Source organism: Aquarana catesbeiana, linkage group LG02, assembly GCF_042186555.1.
Source record: "Aquarana catesbeiana isolate 2022-GZ linkage group LG02, ASM4218655v1, whole genome shotgun sequence".
NCBI classification, from domain to species: Eukaryota; Metazoa; Chordata; class Amphibia; order Anura; family Ranidae; genus Aquarana; species Aquarana catesbeiana.
Genome location: NC_133325.1, coordinates 177,449,451 through 177,474,603, shown reverse-complemented (window position 1 = coordinate 177,474,603; position 25,153 = coordinate 177,449,451). Strand labels below are relative to the sequence as shown.

General features: G+C 44.1%; 1 protein-coding gene across 1 annotated transcript in view; it reads right to left on the bottom strand.

Moving 5' to 3' along the window:
• Window positions 1-25,153, bottom strand: part of PRIM1 (DNA primase subunit 1) — a 54,976-nt gene that overhangs the window by 13,072 nt on the left and 16,751 nt on the right. Inside the window, exons 3-7 of the mRNA XM_073613875.1 lie at window positions 24,735-24,841; window positions 21,630-21,703; window positions 19,382-19,518; window positions 7,152-7,210; window positions 2,592-2,701 (exon numbers count right to left, since the gene is read on the bottom strand). Coding sequence (XP_073469976.1) covers window positions 2,592-2,701; window positions 7,152-7,210; window positions 19,382-19,518; window positions 21,630-21,703; window positions 24,735-24,841 — 487 coding nt within the window. The remainder of the gene's footprint in view (window positions 1-2,591; window positions 2,702-7,151; window positions 7,211-19,381; window positions 19,519-21,629; window positions 21,704-24,734; window positions 24,842-25,153) is intronic.

Sequence of the window (25,153 nt, the reverse complement as noted above, 5' to 3'; positions counted from 1 at the left end):
ATGAACTTGTTTTTTGTTGTCTTCTCCCATTGGCGGGAAAAGGCCGCAAGTCTGCCCCCCACCTGGTGACAGTCATTGTTTTTTGTTCTTTTGGTTAGGAGGCTTGAGGATGAATTTGCCTTTTTTGTTTTGCTGACCCCAGCGCTTTTTTGCCCCTGGTTGTTAAATCTCTTAAAATGCCGAAAGGGCACCTTCCCTTGTTTCTTTTTGGTTTGGGGGAACCCCTTATTCTTTGCTGCAGTCCTGTCCAGGACTGTTTCTAGTTCAGGCCCGAAAAGTAGGTCTCCAGTGAATGGGATCCCGCATAATCTGTTCTTGGAAGAGACGTCCCCTCCCCAAGACTTCAACCACAGGGCTCTACGGGCTGAGTTCAGTAGTGCTGTGGCCCTAGAGGATATTCTGACAGTTTCGGCTGAGGCATCCGCTAAGAAAGCTGCCGCTCTGGTTAGCGTGGGGATGGTTTTTATTAATTCTTCCCTGGGAGTGTCATTCTCCAGCAGTTCTTGCAGCTGGGTTAGCCAGATTAGCAAAGTCCGGGCTGTGCAGGTGGAAGCAATAGCCAGATTTAAGTTTGCAGCCCCTGCTTCCCATGCCCTTTTCAGGAGGGCTTCTATTTTCTTATCCATGGGGTTGCTTAGGGTACCTGCGTCATCAAAGGCCAAGTCAGATTTGTTTGTGACTTTTGCCAGAGAGGCATCCACTTTGGGGCATTTAGCCCAGGTTTTGATGTCTGCCTTCGCAAGCGGGTATCGGCGTTTGATTGTGGCTGGTATAAAAAGTTTTTTCTCTGGGTCTACCCATTCTTTTTTGACTGTCTTTAAGGGTTTGGTGCACCGAGAATGTTCTTGGTTTCTTGGGCTGTAGCCCTTTGTACATCCTGTCGTGTATTGTGAGCTCTGCGGTTTTCTGTTCTTTAATGCCGTGTCAGCTATGGCTTTAAGAAGGCTGTGTCCTCTGAGGGAAACAGGCTGCACTCTGCAGTGTCTTCTTCCTCATCGGAGTCTGAGCAGACTCCATGTTCCGATTCAGATTGCTCAGATTCATTTGAATCTACCTCTTGTTCTGCCTGTTCCTTGTTACCTGCCGGAACGCATGTTCCGCTGGTAGATGGGATACTGGCCTGACCGATACTTGATGGCGCTTCTAATTTTTCAATAGCTGAGCGTAGAGGCGCCATGGTGCTCTGTGATTTTCTTTCTTAAAAGAGTTGAGCAGATCTTTCAAAAACCCCTGCGATTCTTCAGCCACCATTTTGTCTATGCATTTCTGACATAGGGGTTTTTTCCAATCTGGGGAAAGCCTGTGGCTGCACGAGGCACATGTTTTGCCTTTCGCTTTCCTTTCCTCAGGGGTCTTCGCCTAGAAGCAAGCATAGTAAACAAGGTCCCCGTGAGGCAGGTGGTCAAAGGCTGCCTGTAAGTAGGCAGTTTTATGGAAAGGTTAAGACAGAGATAACTCTTGAGTATTCTGGCTTACCTTGGAGCTGTCCTGGCTCGCAGGATCTGCAGGGCAGGGTGGAGAAGCGTCAGACATGATCAGCCACCAGGATCCTCTGCTTAGAGGGCCTTTTTAACTGCTTTCTGCATAAGCTCCGGCCCCGCCCCAGGTTGACCCATGGCAGGTTGGTGGACACACCTGCACATGCCGCTGCCTTTTGGTATACTCCTCCATGGTACTAATAGGAAGGGACATGTATTAAAAGTTAATTTGCAATATAAGTATATATATTCACTTAACCTTTTTTTTTTTTTTTTTCAAAACTCCCGCCCCCGGAAGTCCCGAGTGTCCCGCTCCACCTCCTCCCGGAGATAGGCTACGGGAAAATGGCCGCCACCCGGAAACGGAACCGCCCCTGCTCCGGCACCATCTTGGCACACCCACAGAGAGGCCTGTATGGCAGCGTGCCGAGGGCCCCATAGCGCCGAGCGCAGAGAGCGGCGGGCGGCTGGGCGGCCCAGCAGCATCTACTCGGGGGTACCGGCCGCGGGCACCTGGGGACAAAGATGGCAGACAGAAGAAAAGGTGAGAACAACCTACCCGATCGGTATGCTGCGGCGGGGGGGCGGCCATCAAGCACATGTGACAGACACCATCTGATATATCCCCATGCCGGCCTCACAGCGACAGCTGCCTTGAGAATCTGTGCTTTCTTGGAATAAAACATATGGAGGAGATTCCAGACCTGCTAAAAAATCAAAAAGTAGCAGGCCCTAGTGCAGCGGCGGGGGGGGGGGGGGGGGGTGACAGAGTCCTCCTACAGCCTGGGGGGATGATTGCAGACCCCTCAATAGGGGCGAAATCTCAGGCAGAGCAAGATTGCTCAGTACTGCTCCTGCTCGCCCTCCCAAGGCCCGTTGGGCTGTATGGGATGCTGGCAGGGGGTCTCCTGCAACAAGCACAGAGACAGAGTGAAAAATAACAAACATTCTTTGCAGCTCCTGTGGGTCCGGAGGAAACACAAAACAACTGAGGCACGCAGGTAAGACTGTGAAATTTATAATGGTGGACTAATGTGTTTCCTGTTTTGGGGAGGAGGAGCCTATCTCTCGGATGCTGCCCTGGAAGACGATTCGAGAAAAAAAAAAGGATATCTTCTGGAACAAGTGCCAACACCTTATCCCAGTTCTGCTTATTCTCCAGAATGTCTTGCCCCACCAAAGCATATTGTTCAAAATATTTCTCCACCACCTTGATAGATTTCCTAAAAGACAGAACTAGTATTATTTCATAAAGTGAAACATTGTGTTCAGTTTCTAGCGACTGTTTGCATGGTACCATTAAATTAGCACCTGCTAACAAATCTGATAGTTTCATAAGGTTTTCATTAATGGGTTAAAAGCACTAGGTTAAAGAATGGGTTCTTGCCCACCCCAAAAAAAAAAAAAAAAAAAAAAAAAAGTTTGGCTTTAGATATATATATTTGCTGCGCTTAGTGTGGGTACATGAATATACACGCATTAATATCTTATGCAGTCCCAGTAAGTGATGGTATAAAGTGCTCGTGCCTAGTAACATATCCTTGTGCAGATGTGCTCAGACTGGGTGCCCCACATAGGTGGTCAACCCCTAGGGGTGAGTGCACATCTATCTCTAGTGTGGTCTTGCAAGCATGTGGGGATACCCCTGTAGAAGTCTGTTGGCCGACATCTTATGCAGAGAAAAGCCTCATGTGGATGGATGGAGATAACAGAAAGAGATCCTCATTGCGCAATGCCATTAAAGACAATTTTATTTCATAAAAACAATATAAAATTTCCACTCACATTTGAATGTGCCTATATCCTGGCACCCGGTGTTTGTAGCAGGCGATTGAATTATGGAGTAATCGGCCCACTCCTAGGAGACACCGTTCTCGATGTTCGGTTCGATTCCTCGTATGGGTGGAAGCGTGTCACGATGACGCTTCCTATGAGTGGGCCGATTACCCCATAATTCAATCACCTGCTACAAACACTGGGTGCCAGGATATAGGTACATTCAAATGTGAGTGGAAATTTTATATTGTTTTTATTAAATAAAATCGTCTTTAATGGCATTGCGCAATGAGGATCTCTTTCTGTTATCTCCATCCATCCACATGAGGCTTTTCTCTGCATAGATGTCGGCCAACAGACTTCTACAGGGGTATCCCCACATGCTTGCAAGACCACACTAGAGATAGAGGTGCACTCACCCCTAGGGGTTGACCACCTATGTGGGGCACCCAGTCTGAGCACATCTGCACAAGGATATGTTACTAGGCACAAGCACTTTATACCATCACTTACTGGGACTGCATAAGATATTAATGCGTGTATATTCATGTACCCACACTAAGCGCAGCAAATATATATCTAAAGCCAAACTTTTTTTTTTTTTGAGGATCTCTTTCTGTTATCTCCATCCATATGAGGCTTTTCTCTGCATAAGACGTCAGCCAACAGACTTCTACAGGGTTATCCCCACACACTTGCAAGACCACTAGAGATAGGTGGTCAACCCCTAGGGTTGAGTGCACATCTATGTGGGGCACCCAGTTTGAGCACATCTCAAGGATACGTTACTAGGCATGAGCACTTTACACCATCACTTATTGGGACTGCATAGGATATTAATGCATGTATATTCATGTACCCACAAAGCGCAGCAAATTGTTTTTTATATTGTTTATTGCTTTTCAGTATTTTTTTTTACTGCAGCTGGTATATTATTGAACAACTTATCAGTATCCATAGGCGCTTGGGTTTAATTTTTTTCTTTAGATATGCATGCACTTTAAAGTGGACTGAACAAAGTGAAGATCTGCAGGGCCAGTGCTAGACAATTTTGCGCCCTAGGCAAGACCAGCTACAGGTACCTAGCATTGGCACACAGCAATGCTACAAGGAATTAGGCTACCTATTTCACATGGCAAGGCTACCAGACACTGGGATACCTACCACTGCCATCCTTATCACATGGCAACGTTACAAGACTTCAGGGTTCCTACCAGTGTTATACACATTGATCATCCTCACCAGATGGAAATGCTTCAAGATGTTAAGTTACCTACCATTGCCATCCTTATCACATGCCAATGCTAAAAGAGTTCAGGGTGCCTACCACTGCCACCAAACACACTGTCATCCTCATCACACACCAGTGCTACGAGAAGTTAGGGTACCCACCCATGCCACCTTTACCACACTACAAGACTTCAGGGTACCCATGAAGGCTATCATGCAGATGGTCATCCTGGCTACATGCCAATGCCACAAGACTTCAGGGTACATACCACTGCCATCATACATATGGTCCATCCTCATCACAAGCCAATGCTACAAAACATTAGGGCACCTACCACAGCCATCTATATCTTGGTGATGCTTCCAGACACTGGGATACCTACCTCTACCATCCTTATAACACCGCAAATCTATCAGACTTCAGGGTACCTACCAATTACATCTTACATATGGTCACCCTTGTCAAGTGCCAAAGGTAAAGGACATTAGGGTACTTACCACTGCCAGCTATATCGCATGGTAATGGTACCAGATACTGGGGTACCTACTAGTGACACCATACACATGGTCATTCTTATCACATGCCAGTGCTAAAAGATATTAGGGTACCTACCACTACCACCTTCATCACTACAAGACATCAGAGTCCCCCCAGTCCATGGTATATACATAGCAGTATATGATATCACTGAGCTGCCCTCCCGCCCAGGCTGATGTCTTGAACTTCTAATACTCAGGGATGTCTTTCCTAGTTTCCATTTCTGATGTAATAGTCTCGGGCCACCCCTTGTGAGATCTGATCTAAGCCCTATACTCCTATCAGTGCCCAGGCACAAGGGGTTCCAAGGACAGCGCTCACAGGGGGATCATCTCAGTGGGTGGAGTCCAAGGCTGGCTCCGGGCACTCCAGTGAGTGGCTGAGCTGTATGTAGGGTCTCCGTACAGGACACATGGGCTGGGAGGAGGGGGAGCGCTGTGCTGTGTGTCTGTCACACTGATGTTTTCCACAGGCCTGTCCCGCTTGCTTTCTCCATTGGCTGGCTGCTGTTGGAGGGAGAAGACCGTAAAAAAAAAACTCCCTCCAACAGCTGCTCTGTGTCTCATTCACTAGCTACCCAAATGAGGAGTAACTGCACGCCACTCCAGTAATACAGCAGGATAGAGAGCGAGGAACTGAAAAGCTCCCAGTGCCACCTCCTCCCCTGTACTGCACGGCACCCTGAAAGGATTGCCAGCAGCATCACAACTGGCACACAGCGGGGTAAAGAACAAGCCACTAACAAGCCCCCGGCGCCCCTCCTCCCAATGGAGGGTAGGGAAGCCAGCAGCAGTGCGCCCTAGGCAGCTGCCTAGTTTGCTTTGTGGTAGCGCTGGCCCTGAAGATGTGCTATTTTTTAGACTACATCTAGAAACGTAACTGGAGAAACGGTCTTAATTTTCTCCAGAAAACGAATAGAGCACTTTCTAACATACCTGTGCTTAGGCACACTCCTGTTCTGTAGCCCAAAAGTGGAATATCTGCAGCGCAAGATCATCTAAGGCACTGATGCCTTAAGGCTGTTAGTCTCTTCCTGCACGTGGGGCTCTGGCATTTAGCTGTGGGTAGAGGGCACAGGTGCACTTTGTTGGCCTGCTGCTGGCAGCCTGTTAAACTTCGACAGAGTCTACATTCTAGGCACTCATCCCGGGGCGCATACTGCTCTAAACATACATACTGCTGAATGCACCACCCAGTAATAGGAAAAAGATTATCTGCATGGAGCTTTTTAAGTAGAAACATAGAAAAGTGATGGCAGAAAACAAAAACAAAAAAAATAAAATAAACTACTAAGCGGTTCATTGGGTCGGCTCCACCCCCCCCCAATTTATACATTCTTTTGTATTTAAACTTTTTTTTGTCCGAGTACAAATCCGTTTGTCCCAAGCATGTTTGAATCCACTTACTGTTGACTGACTCACTACCTCTGCTGGAACTCTATTTCAAGAGTCAACTATCCTTTTAGTAAAATACTCTCCAAGATTAGTTTTGAACTTTTGTCCAGCTAGTTTGAAGTCAGTCAAACCGCTCCCCATGCCGGGCCAGGTTTGCAAAATGAAAGTGGGCCGTTCTGGATGAAGTGCAGGGCCAAATTTTTGTCCCAGTCCAACCCTGCACATATACAATACGGGAACCAGCACTATTCCAGTGCCGCTTCCCGCATTGTATCTCCCAAGCAGGCAGTTCTGCCCTCTGCGAACAGCTGTGGGTGCCAAAACCAAGTTAATGACACCCCCAGATCGGTTCGAAATTTGGACAGGAATCGGATCGCATGGGTGTGAACATCCATGCGATCCGATTCCAGTGCAGGAAAAAAAATAAAAAGGGTTCTCGCACCTTTTGTGTGAATCCAATGTGAGTTCAGTCATACAACTGTACGGCTGAATTTGCATTGCAGACACCGCATGTGATCGGTACAGCAATGCGGTGCAAATCACATGCAATGTCTGTGTTCGCAATAGCGTGAACCCAGGCTAATAATTAAAAAACTGACACAGAAATTATCTGAGCCAGTCACCAAGAGGGTGATGCCCGTAGAAAATGGGGAAAAAAAAAAAAAAGGGGGGGGGGGGAGGGAGAAAAGCCAGACAGTAAACCAAATGGCAACATCAATAGTTAGTTAAACATACCTTATAAACGGGTGAATGGGATCGGAGAGCTGAACTTTCTTTATGGTCTCTTCCCCTCCCTAGAGAAAGAATAGTCACAAGCAGCTAAAATTAGCAGTTTCTTTGAATTTAAAACAAAAAAAATAGCACTTAATCTTGGTTTGAGCGATGGCCCAGTTGTGTCCTAAATGCAAATCTTTATGCTGGCTTAAGCTCTATCCTGTTTTAAGGACCAATAGAAGTGGCATTCGTGTGTGTATGTGTGTGTATAGGCAGCACAGAGCCCCCGCCCCCTCTCTCAGCTGAGTATACTACCACCATTATGAATGAACAAGCAGTGCTGCTTGTTCATTCATAATGGTAAAATATCACTCAGTGCTGCAGCTTTGTGTAAAGTATCTGCTGGTGTCCTGTTATGTGTAAAGGCAGCCTCAGACAGAGAGCTGCAGCTCTGAGTGATCTTTACTATTACAACTGAACAGGCAGCGCTGGTCATTTATTCATATTAGTGAAAGATCACTCAGCACTGAATGTCGATCTGTGGCTGCTTTTACACATACAGAACGATCAACGATGCTAGGGCAGTGGCATGTATGACAGCCCGGCAGCGCCAAACGTTTGTTTATTCACAGTGGTGAGTCTATGTTTACTTATGAGTGATGCCAGGCCCCTCACCCTGCATTCCTGCAAGCGTGCTAGCCTCTCTGCAAAGAGCACACATAAATATCCTGCTTATTTCTGCTTAAGGGACCTGTACCACAAAAAAATACTGTAGCTTGATAACTGTATGACATTAACACATAATTATACTATTTAGTATATGGATTAAATGTGTTTCTTTGTTCCTGCGTGTTGATGTATTTTGTGTTCTACATTTACATACAGACTGTCCAAAAAAGTGATAGTGACTGGTTGGAGGCTGTTGTGAATTCATGAAGAAATATATTTTATATTTACTGGCAGAACCATGAGAGATGCTTAGGCCTCACCAAGTAGATGAACTGTGATGTTAAATAGTTGAACTGTTGCCCTCTTGGGGACCTTTAGGATAAAATGGACATTCTCATGTTTGAAAAAGCCTTCCTTTACTACCTCAAATATTGAAGACTTTTACAAGCATGTATTGTAAAGGAAGCTGTTGGAACAAAGACTATTCCTGTCACAAAACAAGGAGATATTTACATGGTATTGTGAAGAAACAAAAACTGCCACAGGACACAGGGGTATCTCGCATAGAGATAACCTCACTCATTGTGTTCGAATGAAGAACTGTTTAAATAGCAAACACCTTGGCTAATAGAACCCGTTGTATGAACTTTTTTAGGATGGTTTAGACAAACAAGTCAGTTCTAAACACCCAGTGAGAATGTTCAAGGTCCCTCTCAACACATTAGTGAAAGTTGAATATTGTGCTAGTCAAAAATAATATAAGGTATCAATAAGGTTATCATAAGTCATTTTAAACTATCTCTGACATTGTAGGTCACAGAGACATTATAATGTTGGCGTCTGCGGACCCAACAACTTTGCTATGAAGAAAATGTATATGAAAGTGTGATTTTATAAGTAGAAGTGTTTTAAGTAACGAATTAGTATTAGGAAAAACATATAATCATGATTATAATCTTATAAGATTGTAGCCTACACTTAAGATAAACAAATGTTCAGTGGAGATACCAGAAGTTATACAGGTATCCATATAGATAATCATTTTATGTGGTATTGATGAAATATATAACAATGTGTGTGTTTCCTAGATAGACCAGTTTACGGATATACATTTATAGAGATACAGTTATATAACCAAGTTATGTAATGATGATTAATCAAACTTATACTGAGTGTATTTTACATTAGACCGAGTACCAGAATATTTAAAAGTATATACCTATCCTTACCATTATACACCTTATGAAAATAGGACGTATTAATTTAAAAGGATGGACTCAAAACATGTGTGAGACACCTGGTGGTTGAAGGTGGTAATATTTGAACTCACTAAATTTCCAGAGTAAGTTAATAATTAAGTCTCCTAACCCAATGGGAAGTGAGCCACCTCCTTTTGGGCAGAGCCATTATAATTTTTATGGTCTTATTATCTGAAATGGTATTTAGAGGCAAGGAAGATGGGAGACAAAAGGAGGACCGACGAACGAACGGAAGGAGGAGAGAGCTCAGGGGGAGAGTTCAGGGATCCACCCTGAAGGGGGGACACTGGGGGACACACACACTCCCAGACTGACACTCATGCACCATGCATGAATACATCTCTTTACATTCATGAAAATTCCTCAACACCTAATACTTAGAACTCGGAGGTCACAAGAAGTAAATCCTCTTTAGGAGTATCCATTTTGAAACTACGGCAGCCATCTTAACTCTGGTAACTAGCCCATAGGAATTGCAGCCATTCTGGAATGGGTAATTATGTCATGTTGATTTTATTTTACATGTTCTCTCAAATATTGATATGTTCTCACAAATATTGATGTATTGAATATTATACAGTTGATAATCATTCTCCCGAATCAATAACCGCCTTGTAGATTTTTCTCTAAAGATTCAGATTTTTCATTATATTTTTCTTTTTGCATAGTTGCCACATTTATTGACAAAGCAAACATCTAATTTATTTCACAATTTTAACCACTTACTTACCTGCAGCAAAGTAACGGTTGTACGTGTGAAATACAGATGTTATGTTTAATTGTCAAGTTCACAAGGTTATTGATTCTACCGAGAAGTTATCATGGTGGTATTATGTCAAAGGGACGGTACGCCCATTTTTGCAAGTGTTTTTATTGATTTTCAAGACGTTCATGTAACGCAATCGGTATCTTAATTTCATGTGATTATTTGTGTTTGTTTACCAATAAAATTTCTATTTTGTGTGACCACAGGTCTCCGTGAATAAGTTTCACAAGTATAGACTGCGTCACATAGATTGATTTTGTATCTTAAAAATATCTTCGTTAAAAATTACTCAAGGATAATTATTGTGCGGGAAACCTGTCCTTAAAAAGGCACAACTTATTCTGACTGAAAATTCACGACAAGGCAAAGTATAACCTTTTATTCCCCCAGGGAGGTAAAAGAGTTAAGACACCTTTCACACTGGGGTGGTTTTCAGGCACTTTAGAGCTTGAAATAGCTGCTGCTAAGCAATTGAAAACAAAAAGACAAACAAAGGCGCCTCTAAGTGCAGAAGAAAAACAAGTTTAATGCCCCAACTGGGTTCAAAAAGCACTTACAGGATAAGAGATGTGATCAGGCACTTCATGAATAAGGCTGCATTGGAAAGGGTCACGGTGGGAGGAAGCATTCAGAGCGGATGGATGTTGTGACTGGCAGCAGCAGCGTGGAACACAGGGAGCCGCTGTGAAGCCGGCGTACTCAGCAAGGAGAGACGGCGTAACCGGAAGTGATGTCATCCACTCGAGCGGTTCCTTAGCCAGCCTGGACCGCAAACAAACAGCCGAAGGGAGGATGTGATGTCATCAAAAAGGGACGCGTTTCGGAACAGTCCTTCGTTCCTTTATCAACCTATGGCTATAATGATGTTATATGATAATATTTCCTCTTTTGTAGTTATTAATCCAGGCCCCTTTTTTTATTACAGTAGTTTTTTATTCATGGTAGTTTTATACATATATATATATATTTTTTATATAATATATTTTTATATATATTTTTTATTCATGGTAGTTTAATATTATTATACTTTGATAGTATTGGTGACACATATGTCCCAATTCCTAATCTTAGATTGCTATTTTTATACGCTCGCTTGCCCCCACTCATTCGTATCATGCTGTTGCGCATGTATGGTTGTTGTTCCGTCCATATCAGACACTCTAATGATACAACACATTATATATTCTGTTTTTTTCATCCCTTTTTTCTTTTTTTTTTTTTTCCTTCATTATTTTAATTTTTATTTTTATTTTTTCTTTTCTATATATCTTATATATATTTTTTACATCTTTTTCATTGCCTCCTGTTTAGAATGCTGCTATTTGTGTTTTTATTTAAATGTATTTAGACGTTTTTTATATGAATCCAACTCAGATTATTGCCCCCGCCCCCGGCCAACCCATTACTAGAGCGTGTGTATATATATCATGCATAGTCATCATTATAGCCATAGGTTGATAAAGGAACGAAGGACTGTTCCGAAAGGCGTCCCTTTTTGATGACATCACATCCTCCCTTCGGCTGTTTGTTTGCGGTCCAGGCTGGCTAAGGAACCGCTCGAGTGGATGACATCACTTCCGGTTACGCCGTCTCTCCTTGCTGAGTACGCCGGCTTCACAGCGGCTCCCTGTGTTCCACGCTGCTGCTGCCAGTCACAACATCCATCCGCTCTGAATGCTTCCTCCCACCGTGACCCTTTCCAATGCAGCCTTATTCATGAAGTGCCTGATCACATCTCTTATCCTGTAAGTGCTTTTTGAACCCAGTTGGGGCATTAAACTTGTTTTTCTTCTGCACTTAGAGGCGCCTTTGTTTGTCTTTTTGTATTCCTATAGACCCTGCTTCAGTCTTTTAAAGTTGCAGCCCTTTGTGCTGAAGATTATCATCCCACAACTTCCATCACTTCCACCAGCACCCTCATGTTTATTTTGGACTGCCTTATATAGAGACATTATCTAGATTACGCTAGCCCTGTGCGCCCTAAACATACATTTCTTGTTCTCTAAGCAATTGAAAACAGCCTCCTATTCCAGTGCGACTTTTCACTCGGGCGGTGCACTTGTGGGACGTTAGGAAAAGTCCTGCAAGCAAAATCTTTGGGGAGGGTTGGGAGTGCTGTATTTAGCACTCCCAAAACATCTTGCTCATTAGAATAAATGGGCAGCGCTTTCAAAGCGCCTGAAAAGCGATTTGAAAGCGTGGCAAAACAGGATTTAACCCCTTTTTGTGGTTAAAAGTGCCCCGTTCACAGCCAAAAGCACCGCTAAAACGAGTGGCGCTTTACCGCAATCATGGCCGCTGCCCCAGTGTGAAAGGGGCCCAACTGTTGTAAAATCCCCTATATCTTAGTTTGTCCCAGCACTGTCAAACATACAAAGTGATGTAAACATTCGCATCAATATATATTTGCTTGTAAAAGCCTCGTTTGCATCGTGAGTAGTTACAACCCCCAATTCCAAAAAAAGATGGGATGCTGTGTAAATCTACATAAAATCAGAATGCGATGATTTTCAAATCTCATAAACCCATATTATGTTGCTACTCTTGTAAGGTCACCTTGGGTGCTCTGAAAGGCACCTATAAATAGAATGTATTATTATTTTATTACAATAGAAAATATATCAAAATGTTTAAACTGAGCAAATGTACCATTTTAAGAAAAAAAGAAGTTCATTTTGAAACAGATGGCAGCAACACATCTACCAAAAAGTTAGAACAGGGACACATTTACCATGGTGTAACATCCCCTCTTAACACTACTCTGTAAGGGTCCTTTCACACTGGGGCGGTTTGCAGGCGCTATTGCACTGATAATAGCGCCTGCAAACTGACCCGAAAGTGCCGCTGCTTTAATTCCAGTGTGAAAGCCCCGAGGGCTTTCACACTGGAGCGGTGCACTAGCAGGACAGTAAAAAAAGTCCTGCTAGCAGCATCTTCAGAGCGGTGAAGGAGCGGAGTGTATACTCCTGAATGTTCCAGTTAGCACTGTTGGGGCCAAAATCTGGAAGTGGAAAGATCATCATTTTATCATAAACCAGCCACAACCAGGTGTTCCTCGCAAGATTTTTGACAGAGGAAAGAAAAGAATTAGTAGAAGAGTTCTCCAACAGCCAAGGACTACTTGTGGAGAGCTTCAGGTACAACTGAGTTAGCAGGTACAATTGTGTCAAAGAAAACAATAAGTAATGCACTCAACCGCCGTGGCTTGTATGCCAGTTCACCACGCAAGACTATTGCTGAAGAAAAAGCATGTTGAAGCTCGTTTAGAGTTTGCTGCACAACATTTAGACAAGCCTGTGAAATACTGGGAAAATATAGTCTAGTCAGATGAAACCAAAAGTGAACTCTTTGGATGCCATTTTGGAGGTCAAATGGCACTGCACATCACCCCCAAAACACCCCAATACCAACAGTGAAGTTTGGAGGTGGGAACATCATGGTGTGGGGCTGTTTTTCAGCATATGGTACTGGCAAACTTTATTCGGTTGAAGAAAGGATGAATGGAAAAAAAAATTTGAAGACATTTTTGATAAAAATTAAAGTTACGTACCGGTAACGTCTTTTCCTGTAGTCTTTCAGGACAGCCACAATAGAGATAGATAGTCTCCTCCTCTTCCTCTAGGAAACACTGGGCCAGCCCATAATTTCTCTCCTCCCCTGCCGGACCTCAGTTTTTATTTAGATCACCTCCGGCCAGCTGGAGAGACACAAGAACACAATAATAACATACCATCCAATATCATCATGCTGCGTTCTGGTCTTTAACAAGACCCCCCAAAGCTTAGGGTGGGTAACTAGGGCTGTCCTGAAAGACTACAGGAAAAGACGTTACCGGTACGTAACTTTAATTTTCCCTTTTCGTCATTCAGGACAGCCACAATAGAGAGGATAATCAAGCACTTACCAATTAGGGTGGGACTACAGCTTGCAGAACTTTTCGCCCAAAAGCCTGCTCCCCTGCCGCCACCAGGTCCACTCTGTAATGTTTAACAAAAGTGGAGTAGCTGGATCATGTCGCTGCCTTGCATATTTGCTCTGGCGTTGCTCCAGCCTTCTCTGCCGGGGAAGTTGCCACTGCTCTGGTGGAGTGTGCCTTTATACCCCTAGGGATCTCCTTCCCTGCTAAAGAATATGCCTGCCCAATAGCTAATCTAAGCCATCTGGCAAACGTGCGTCGAGACACTCTGAGACCTTTCCTGGCCCCAGAAAACAAAATAGAGAATCAGACTTCCTTACTGTTTTAGTCATCTCTAGGTATTGTAGGATACACCTCCTTACATCTAAAAAATGAAATTTCAGTTCCCCTTCTCCTGAAGGATTGGGACAAAACGAAGGTAGGACTATTTTCTGGCTTCTGTGAAAGCCTGACGCCACCTTAGGCAAAAAAGCTGGATCAGTCTTAAGGACTATCCTGTCTGGCAAAATAACGCAAAAAGGAGGTCTAATTGATAATGCCTCAATTTCACTGACTCTCCTGGCAGTTGTCACTGCTACTAAAAACACTGTTTTTAAGGTAAGTTCCTTTAACAAGTATTTGTACAATGGCTCAAAGGGAATTCCCGTAAGGCTCCATAAAACTAGAGAAAGGTCCCACCCAGGTAGGTCTCTGTCTTGACAGTGCCCTAAAGAATCTGACCACCCATGGATTGGTAGCCAGAGACTTCTCCAGATAAGCACTGAGTGCTGAAACCTGACTTTTAAGGGTGCCTACGGATAAACCCTTGTCTGCTCCACACTGCAGAAACTCCAACACAGCTATGGGACTCTGCACCGAGAAGGAGTTTTCTTTGCACCATTTGTTGAAAAGGAGCCAGACCTTTTTGTAAATCTTACGCGTCTCCTTTTTCCTACTATTGAGGAGGGTGGAGATTAGTCTCTGTGAAAATCCCTTAGATTTTAATATACCCTCCTCAGTAGCCAGGCCGCTAATTTCCACTGATGCACCTGTGGACAGAGGACTGGACCTTGTGAAAGAAGATCCTTTCGAGGTGGAAGGAATAGGGGCGGCTCCGCTGCTAACTGACTGAGGACTGAAAACCATGCCCTTTTCGGCCAATGTGGACCTACTAGAATGAGAGAGGTGCTCTCTAGTTGAAACTTCCTCAGAACCACCGGTAATAGCACCGGAGGAGGGAAGGCATAGCATGTCCTGAAATGGCAATTCTGAGTTAATGCGTCCACCCCCAGTGCTCCTTCTCCTGCTTTAAGGGAGAAAAACAGGGGGTTTTCGCGTTGTCTCTTGAAGCGAAAAGATCCACTTCCGGGGGTCCCCATTTTTGGGCAATGAGATCGAAAACCTCCTGGTTGAGGGCCCAATCTCCTTCTCTTAGACTCCTCCGGCTGAGAAAGTCTGCGATTATATTCCTCTCCCCTCTCAGAAAAACCGCTGAGAGTGAGAGAGTGTTGGCCTCGGCCCAGCTTAGAAAGTTCCTTGCTAGGTCCAGCAGACTTCCGCTTCTGGTGCCTCCCTGTTTGTTTATATAGGCCACGGTAGATGAGTTGTCCGACCGTACCTGTATATGGTGGCCCTGAATTTCCTTTTTGAAAAATCTGAGGGCTAGGCCCACTGCCCTCAGCTCTTTCCAATTGGATGATCTTTTCAGTTCGTCGCCCTTCCACATGCCCTGCGCTAGAAGGGATCCCAGATGTGCCCCCCAGCCTTTGCCACTTGCGTCCGTGGTTACGATCTGCGGAACTGGGAAAAGCCACAGAAGTCCCTGCGACAAGTTCACTTCCTTCCTCCACCACCAAAGAGATCTCTTTATCTGATGGGGAACCTGTACTAAGGTGTCTAGATCCCTCTGACTGTGGTCCCATATCCTTAGTACATATGACTGCAGGGGACGAAAATGTAATCCTGCCCACTGCACTGCTGGGAGAGTAGAGGTTAGAAGGCCTAGTGTTGACATTATGTATCTTTTGGACACCAGATGGTTGCACTGGAGGGAGAAAACTGCTCTGTCCAGCTTTAGAATTTTTTCCCTTGGAAGGAAAACTCTCAAAAGCGCAGTGTCCAGCAGGTACCCCAGGTACATAATGCGCTGTGAGGGAATGAGACTGGACTTTTCTAAGTTCAGCAGCCACCCCAAACCTGTTAGTACCTTCTTTGTTAGATCGAGGTCCTTGATCAATTGTTCTGGGGATACTGCAAATAGGAGCAGGTCGTCCAGATAGGCTATAACTGACACTCGCTGAAGTTGCAGGAAGGCCAAAGCCTCTGCCAGGACTTTGGTGAATATGCGGGGCGAGGAGGATAGACCGAAGGGCAGTGCCTGAAACTGTAGATGCAGTATTGCACCCTCCAGGTCTATTGCTAAAACGGAGAAACTTCTGGGAAGTTTCTGTGATAGGGATGTGTAAATACGCGTCTCTGAGGTCCAGAGACACCATGAAACAGTTGTGTGGTAACAGGGCCCCGACCGTAAAAATTGACTCCATGCGGAATCTTTTGTAGCAAATTGACCTGTTTAAGGGCTTTAAATTCAGAATCAATCTGAATTTCCCTGAGGGTTTTTTCACCACAAATACGTGGGAATAAAACCCCTCTCCTTCCTGCCCTTTTGGTACTCTGCGAACTACGTCCTGAATTTCTAGTTCCTTCAGGGCGTCTACCAAAGCTTTGGCCTTTGCCGTGCAGCTGGAAAGCTGCGTGACAAGGAACCTTTGTGGGGGGGGGGGCCTTGTGAATTCCAGGAGATATCCCCTTCTTATGATCCCTAGGATGAATCGATTGGGGGAGATGGTCTCCCACTGTGGAAGGAAGGCCCCCAGTCTTCCTCCCACCGTCCTTAAAGAGTCATTGATCTTTACGGGCTTTCTCAGGAGGGCAAAAAAATCGCCCCTCCTCTGCCCTTGCCTCTTTGGCCCCAAGTTTTCTTCTGCCCCCCTTGTTTGGGAGTTTCCCTGCGTTTTTGCGGACGAAACCCCTTTTTTGTCTGTGCTGGGGTTTTCCGCTTGAGCGGGAAGGACTTCTTTTTGTCCGCTGAACGGTCTAAGACTGTATATAACCCAGGGCCAAAGAGTAGATCACCTGTCAGGGGTATCCTGCACAATTTGACCTTAGAGACGGTGTCGCCCAGCCCAGTCTTTAGCCAAAGCGCTCTTCTGGCCGAATTAGCCAGCGCCGCTGATCTGGCCGACATACGGACTGACTCTGCCGAGGCGTCTGCAATGTATGCGATTGCTCGCAGAATTGTGGGGAAAAAGGCTAGGATAGTTTCCTTGGCTGTGCCAGCTTCAATATGCTCCTGAATATGGAAAAGCCAGTGTTCTAAATTGCGGGCTACCACAGTAACAGCCATTTCTGGCTTTAAGTTACCTACTGTTGAGTCCCACGTCTTTTTTAGTAGGTCCCCATATCCTCAAATGCCAGGTCTGTGTGTCTAGAGACCTGAGAGAAGGCGGCGTCCAATTTGAGATTTTTATTCCAAATGGACACTGGATCCTCTGAAAACGGAAACCTTCTTTTAAGAGAGCTAGGAAAAAAAATCGTTTCCACCAGAACTTCATGTACTGGGAAAACTTTTCTCTTTTCATCTCCCAAGCCCTTATACATAAGGTCATGGAGTGATAGGGTTTTTTTTATACTCGTGTATACCGAGGGTTGCATATATTGCCCCTAGGAGATCTTCCACCTCATTCAGGGACAATTTATACCTGGAGATGTTCCTGGACTCCCCGTCCTGGTCTTCCCCCTCTGATTCCTCATGGGAGTCAGATGTGCCACTGTCCGGTTGCCTCTGCTCAACCCCAGAAGGGCCTGAAATCTCCTCTGCCATAACTATATTAGCAGATCTGGCAGGTGCAGAGCCCTGAGCATGAGGCGGGGTTGTGTCCTGCTGAACGGGTTTAGAGGGAAGCTGAAACGTCTGAAAAAGCGTTTTGAAAGATGAAAAGGTGGATGACAGCTCTTTCACAGAAGCTGCCAAACCGGCCTCCTGCTCAGATTCCCTTTCCTTAACCAGGGAGTCTATGCACTCTTTACACAAAACTTTGGTCCATGCTTCCCCTAAACTGTCTCTACCAGAGGCACACTTCCTTTTAGAGACATGAGTGGACTTTGTTTTTTCTGTAGATTTCTGAAATTACATACAAAACAACATATTATATTCAGCATGTTTAGTGGAAACAACCCTGGGAGTGTATCAGATCCACCTCTTAGGGAACTGAGCCACCCCCACCCCCTGACCACCCAGGGGGTCTGCGCCCCCTCTAAGAAAGGAACCATACATGAGGGGGAACAATCCTTAGATAGAGAGGACCCCTCCCCAGGGAACTCTTACCTTCGGAAAGCTGGAGATAACATCCGTATGAGCTGCAGCATCTGCCTCAGACATGACTGCAGGTGGTTGCCTGTGTAGAGCCTCACGCTGTCTGCACGTGTAGTGACTCACTCCAGCCTGAGCCCGGCCCCCTATCAGCACCGCGACCCGGAACCAGAAGCCGCGGGTCAAAGGGAGACGTCCGCCCTCCGCCAGAAATGACGTCACCCGTCGTCCGGCCCGCTGGTTACAAAAATGTGCAGCCTGTACAGAGTAGAGGGAGAGCGGACTGTCTCCTTGCTGCGGCCCTGTGGATGCGATAGGGGTCCCCCGCAACCTGATGCCGCGCTCGACAAGGAAGGGGTGGCTTCAGATGCAGGTATGTACCGCCATTCTTATCCTGGAAGCCCCTGCTTCCCTAGGGATGCTTTTAAGAGGCCACAATCTCCCTGACTGCAACGGCCTGGTTCCTATGCACAGTGTCTCCCCACCGGAGGAAACACTAATAACTGAGGTCCGGCAGGGGAGGAGAGAATTTATGGGCTGGTGCAGCGTTTCCTAGAGAAAGAGGAGGAGACTATCTCTATTGTGGCTGTCCTGAATGACGAAAAGGGAAAACCTGCTGCCATCTACCAGGATGAAGATGAAACAAGGGTGAACATTTCAGCATGACAATGATTCCAAACACAAAGCCAAGGAAAAATTCTCGAAAAAGCTGTTAGAATGGCCCAGCCAATAACCTGACTTGAATCCAATAGAAAATCTATGGAAAGAACTAAAGATCTGAGTTCATAGAGAAGGCCCACACACCTTCAAGATCTGAAGACTGTTTGTGAGCAATGCGTGTTGAAAAACATGTTGGAAAGTAGCATCAACAACTTTAAAGTAAACATTTTAAAAATAACCTCTAGCATGTTTGCTGTGTGGACACAGGAAAGGCAACAGCTCAGTCAACAACCCAGGTTCTAAATGTTTATGATTGGCCAGGCTGAATGTACGTTTAGTGAATAGAAAGAGGAAAATGCTTCTGGCGCCACATTTCTTGTAAGAGATAAAAATTCCTACTAGGTTCAAACCCCCACCAATTGTTTTTCCCAGAATGTGGTTAGTCAGCAAGTATCTTCCATAGAAAGGTATAAAGCACTGCTCAAACTGTTGGTGCTAATAAAAATCCTGTACAATAAAATAATTTTTCCCTAACCTGGCTGTCAATTCAGATCTTTGGCCATCTGGAGCCAACTAATGAGAAACATTAATTTTGCATTGCAAACATAGCCACAAAAGACAATACTCTACCTTCACCAAACTTAAATACTCTGCTACGGCAGATCTTTCAGCTTGGGAGAGCTTCCTGGCAGATTCATCACACACCCAGCAATGGACTCCTCTCCTGCCTGAATAAACCCACAATCTATGCTGGAACCCAAAGTCATCTAAGGAAAAAAAAAAAAGGAATAATCAGTTTACATATAATGCAATTCATTTTCAAGCAGGCCAACTGCATCAAATGGATCCCTCTCTGGCCAGTCCCTACTCTACCCCGCAGATTGTCAACCTCTTGCTTTCTAAATAGCATACACCTAAGAGCAGTGCCAGCATAGGGCAAACAGACACCACTGCAGGTGAACAGCAGATCAAGATCCAGCAATGCATGACAAGAATGGGAAGAGACAACAAGTTTAAGAAGGTGGACAACACCAACAACATACGTGTATGCATGCACATATACCTGAAAACAAGGGATTCTTTAATGATTTCCTGTTCCTAGCTACAGTATCTCACAAAAGAGAACGCCCCTCACATTTTTGTAAATAATTTCATGAGACAACACTGAAGAAATGACACTTTGCTACAATGTAAAGTAATGGAGTATACAACTTGTATAACAGTAAATTTGTGGTCCCCTCAAAATAACTCACACAGCCATTAATGTCTAAACTGCTGGCAACAAAAGTGAGTACACCCCTAAGTGAAAATGTCCAAATTGGGCCCAACTAGCCATTTTCCCTCCCCTTTGTCATGTGACTCGTTTAGTGTTTCAAGGTCTCAGGTGTGAATGGGGAGCAGGTGTGTTAAATTGGGTGTTATCGCTCTCACTCTCTCATACTGGTCTCTGGAAGTTCAGCATGGCACCTCATGGCAAAGAACTCTCTAAGGATCTGAAAAAAAAAAAAAAAAAAGAATTGTTCTACATAAAGATGGCCTAAGCTATAAGAAGTTTGCCAAGACCCTGAAACTGAGCTGCAGCATGGTGGCCCAGATCATACAGCGGTTTAATAGGACAGGTTCCTCTCAGAAAAGGCCTCGCCATGGTCGACCAAAGAAGTTGAGTGCACGTGCTCAGCCTCATATCCAGAGGTTATCTTTGGGAAGTAGACGTATGAGTGCTGCCAGCATTGCTCAGACCATACGCCACACACTGCATCTAATTGGTCTGCATGGCTGTCGTCCCAGAAGGAAGCCTCTTCTAAAGATATTGCACAAGAAAGCCCGCAAAAAGTTTGCTGAAGACAAGCAGACTAAGGACATGGATTACTGGAACCATGTCCTGTGGTCTGATGAGACCAAGATAAACTTATTTGGTTCAGATGGTGTCGAGCATGTGTGGTGGCAACTAGGTGAGGAGTACAAGGACAAGTGTTTCTTGCCTACAGTCAAGCATGGTGGTGGGAGTGTCATGGTCTGGGGCTGCACGAGTGCTGCCAGGACTGGGGAGCTACAGTTCATTGAGGGAACCATGAATGCTAACATGTACTGCGATATACTGAAGCAGAGCATGATCCACTCCCTTCAGAGACTGGGCCGCAGGGCAGTATTTCAACATAAAGACCCCAAACACACCTCCAAGACAACCACTGCCTTGCTAAAGAAGTTGAGGGTAGAGGTGATGAACTGGCCAAGCATGTCTCCAGACCTAAACCCTACTGAGCATGCTCAAATGAATAGTGGAGGAGCACAAGGTCTCTAACATCCACCAGCTCAGTGATGTCATCATTGAGTGGAAGAGGACTCCAGTGGCAACCTGTGAAGCTCTGGTGAACGCCATGCCCAAGAGGGTTAAGGCAGTGCTGGAAAATAATGGTGAACACACAAAATATTGACACTTTGGGCACAATTTATACATTTTCACATAGGGGTGTACTCACTTTTGTTGCCAGCAGTTTAGACATTAATAGTTGTGTGTTGCATTATCTTGAGGGGACAGCAAATTTACACTGTTATAAAAGCTGTATACTCAATACTTTACAGTGTAGCAAAGTGTCATTTCTTAGTGTCACTTGAAAAGATATAATAAAATATTTTAAAAAATGTGAGGGGTGTTGTCACTTGTGTGAGACACTGCATGTTTGTTATGCTGAGGTCTTTTTGTTTGTATAAAAAAGTGCTTATAAAAGACTTCCTTAAATCCAGATATGCTTATTTCTAACACATCTTTTATACTGTGATATAAAAAGCATTGAAAAAAAAATAAATAAATACAGTAACTCTCAAAGTATTTTTACTTATTATATTAAAACCTCTCGTGGCATACAACACTACTTACCTGCTAGAGCTCTATCCAGTATTCGCATGGCAATGGTCATTAGAGTCCAGCACTTATTGCATATATCTGCGGAACTGGAACATCACGAAGCAGGTTAATGCATACAACTAATGAAAGCAAAAATCAAATCCAATCGTTATTGCATGTTTATCACAACAACTATCAGCTAGTGGCAATGTTTTCAGCATGATAGGGGGTAAAATCGTGTACAAGTAGCTGATATATAAAATTTGAAAACGGAAAAACGTGGAGTAAAGTGAAAACAGTTCAGCGCTAAGAATCAAATGTTGAGTATTGACATATCAACTTACTGTGATATACAAAATAAATTGGTGATTAGCATATACAAAAAAACTAACACCATCATCTGATAGTGTCTCTAAATAAACGTGCACTGTGCAAATTGTGAATCAACATTGGTAGTATAGTCCCACTGGTAATTAAAACATTAATCCATTAGTATATATTGATGGGAAGGAATCCAGAAGTGTAGGACTAAAGGAGTCACCGCCGTGTGTGCATCCACCACCCAGGGGAGAAGATTAAAACACGCTTACCAGAAGGTAGCATTAATCAGGCATGTGATAGCAAAGCTCTGGATAGCAAGTGGTGCAATTCCTCCTCCTCAGCAGAGCTAACTCAGTCAACCTCGACCAGGCATGTGAGAATATGGATCAGGATCGCAATGTCCCAGATGGGAAAAAAAAAAAAAAAAAAAAAAAAAAAAAAAAAAAAACCTCCTTCCACCACAGAACCGTTAGGTGGGTTTATGGTTAACAGCATCCATAAAAAAAAAAAAAAAAATTTAAAAGGGAGAAAGCCTCCACAGTGAAAAACCCGTATGGTTACGAGTTTATTTAGAATAAAAAGGGCTTTACATAGATTCCAAGATGTATTGCATCAAGTAAAAAATCTCCTCCGATCACAAAAGCATAAAATTCAAAGAGGCGCAATAGCATGGAAAGGATTCAAACCCGACGTGTTTCGTCTACAAAGCCTTCAAACAGTTCTGTGGTGGAAGGAGTTTTTTTTATAACCATCTGGGACATTGCCATCCTGATCCATATTCTCACATGCTGGGTCAAGATTGTCTGAGGTGTCTCAGCTGAGGAGAAATTGCGCCACTCACTATCCAGAACTTTGATATCACATGCCTGATTGATGCTACCTTCTGGCAAGCGTATTTAATTTTCTCCCCTGGGTGGTAGATGCACAAACGGCAGTGACTCCTTTAGGCTGGATTCACACCTATGCATTTTTAGTGCTTTTTGCATTTTGCAGATTTGCACTACAGCCCATTTAACATGGTTTCCTATGGAACACGTTCTGTAGAGCAAATCTGCAAAATGCAAAAAGCACAAAAAATGCATAGGTGTGAATCAAGCCTTAGTCCTATATTCTTTCCCATCAATATATACTAATGGATTCATGTTTTAATCATCAATGGGACTATACTACCAATGTTGATTTACAATTTGCATAGTGCACTTTTTTTTTTTTTTAGAGACACTATTAGATGATGGTGTTAGTTTTTTGGTATATGCCAATCACAATTTATTTTGTATATCACAGTAAGTTGATATGTCAATACTCAACATTTGATTCTTAGCGCTGAACTGTTTTCACTTTATTCATTTACACAGTTTTTGTTAAGATTGTAGTGCTGGCTGCTATTGTTTATGTGTATAGCGCAGCATTTTTATATTAATTCCTAGAAACGTGGAGTAAAATACTGTTAAAGAGAACACTAGAAGCGGTGTGTTGCTGTAATGGAGGACCAGGCTGGGTGAAATTGGATACTTGGGGCAATTGCTTTATAGGTCCCCCGAGTATATGATCAGTTGAAGTTCTCTACCCTCACCTATGGAAACAAAAAAGGCTGGAAAGCATCCAAACCATGTACAGTTTTTAAGACCTAGTAAAGCTTGTTGAATAATTAAAAATCCACAGCCAGAATGCATTCCCAACAACTAGGGGGTTACATAAACTGCGCAAGTTTAGTTTGGTTAGGGAATTTTGTTCAAGTGCAAAAATAGGCCCTGCAACAAAGCAAGACTTGGAAAGTAAGTCCATCCATAACAATGTGGCTTCTCAAAACACAGGGCTTCACAAACGTGTTGAGCAGTTATGAGATACTGTGACTCACCCCATGAGATTTAGAGGTAAACTGTTCTTAAGGCTTCACGCACACTGGTTGTTTTTAATCCTGCTCCTAGAGGCATCTGGCTTTTTTTTCTGCCTTTTAATGCCACATTATTATACAGAATTTATATAGCGCCAACAGGTTATACAGCACTTTACAATGTAGAGGGGGGACAGTACAATAGGCAATAACTGCAGCAGATGATCTGATGGAGGTGACTCGAGTACAGTTCTTAGGTGGAGATGGGGTAGGCTTTCCTAAATAAGTGAGTTTTAGCCTGTGTAAAAGGTATGCCAGTGAGGAGGGAGTTCCTGTAGTCAAGGCGGAAAATGAGCAAGGAGTGAATAAATCGTTTTGTGGCATCGTTAGTCAGGGGCGAGTTCTGGAAACATTGTGGAGGTTAAGGTGGCAAGATCCATCCAGCGATTGAATGTGGGGCTGTAGGAGAGGTCAGAGTCTAGGATTACACGTAGCACCCTGACTTATTGACGGACTAATGTGCCGTTGAGCTCCATGGTTAAGTCATGGGGAGGGGATTAGGGAGAAGGAAACATTACAAGCTCAATTTTAGAAAGATTGAGTTTGAGGAAGTGGTGTGACATCCATACTGATATGTCGGTCAGTAAGTTTGTGATACGTGAGGAGATTGAGGGGGTGAGTTGAGGAGTGGAGAGATAGATCTGGGTGTAGTCAGCATACAGGTGGTATTGGAAGCCATGGTAGGTTATCAACTGGCCCAGGGAAGAGGTAACCCCCCCCCCCACACACACACACACACACAAAACAAACCTTATTGCCAGAGCATCCAGTAAAAGTTTTGCCAGAAAACAAAAAAGTTTGATGTAGGCGCCCCTAGCACTTGAGTGTTAATTTCAATAGCCAGAGCAAATTATTCTATTGCACTTGGGGCAGTACAACACAGTTGGTACCGCAGCTTTAAAAAATAAGAATACAGCATTTACCTGCAGCATCTCCGAACATCATCATAATCTGTCATATCAATATCAAACACCAACTCCTTCTCTTGTGCTTGAAATGTGCCCGATTTTACAGAATTGTGCAAGCTGGGCTGTGGAGAGAAATTCATAAACATATTTCCATACATTCAAACTAGTCAAGATACTCCGATTATGTGGTTGGGTATGTGTAACAAAATGATTTTTTAACTAAGAACCAATACATATATACAGTACCACTATTGATAGAGATCAGAAAGTAATATATTGGTTTAGGCGTTCTAAAAGGAATTCCACTTCTCATACTGAGCACTCAGAATATCAAGCATTCGGTCTGATGCTGCATCTGTCCCCCGGTGCCTCTGCACTGAGAGCCGAGCGATCGAACATCTCCGATCACTCAGGTTTCAGAGCTCCCCGAGCAG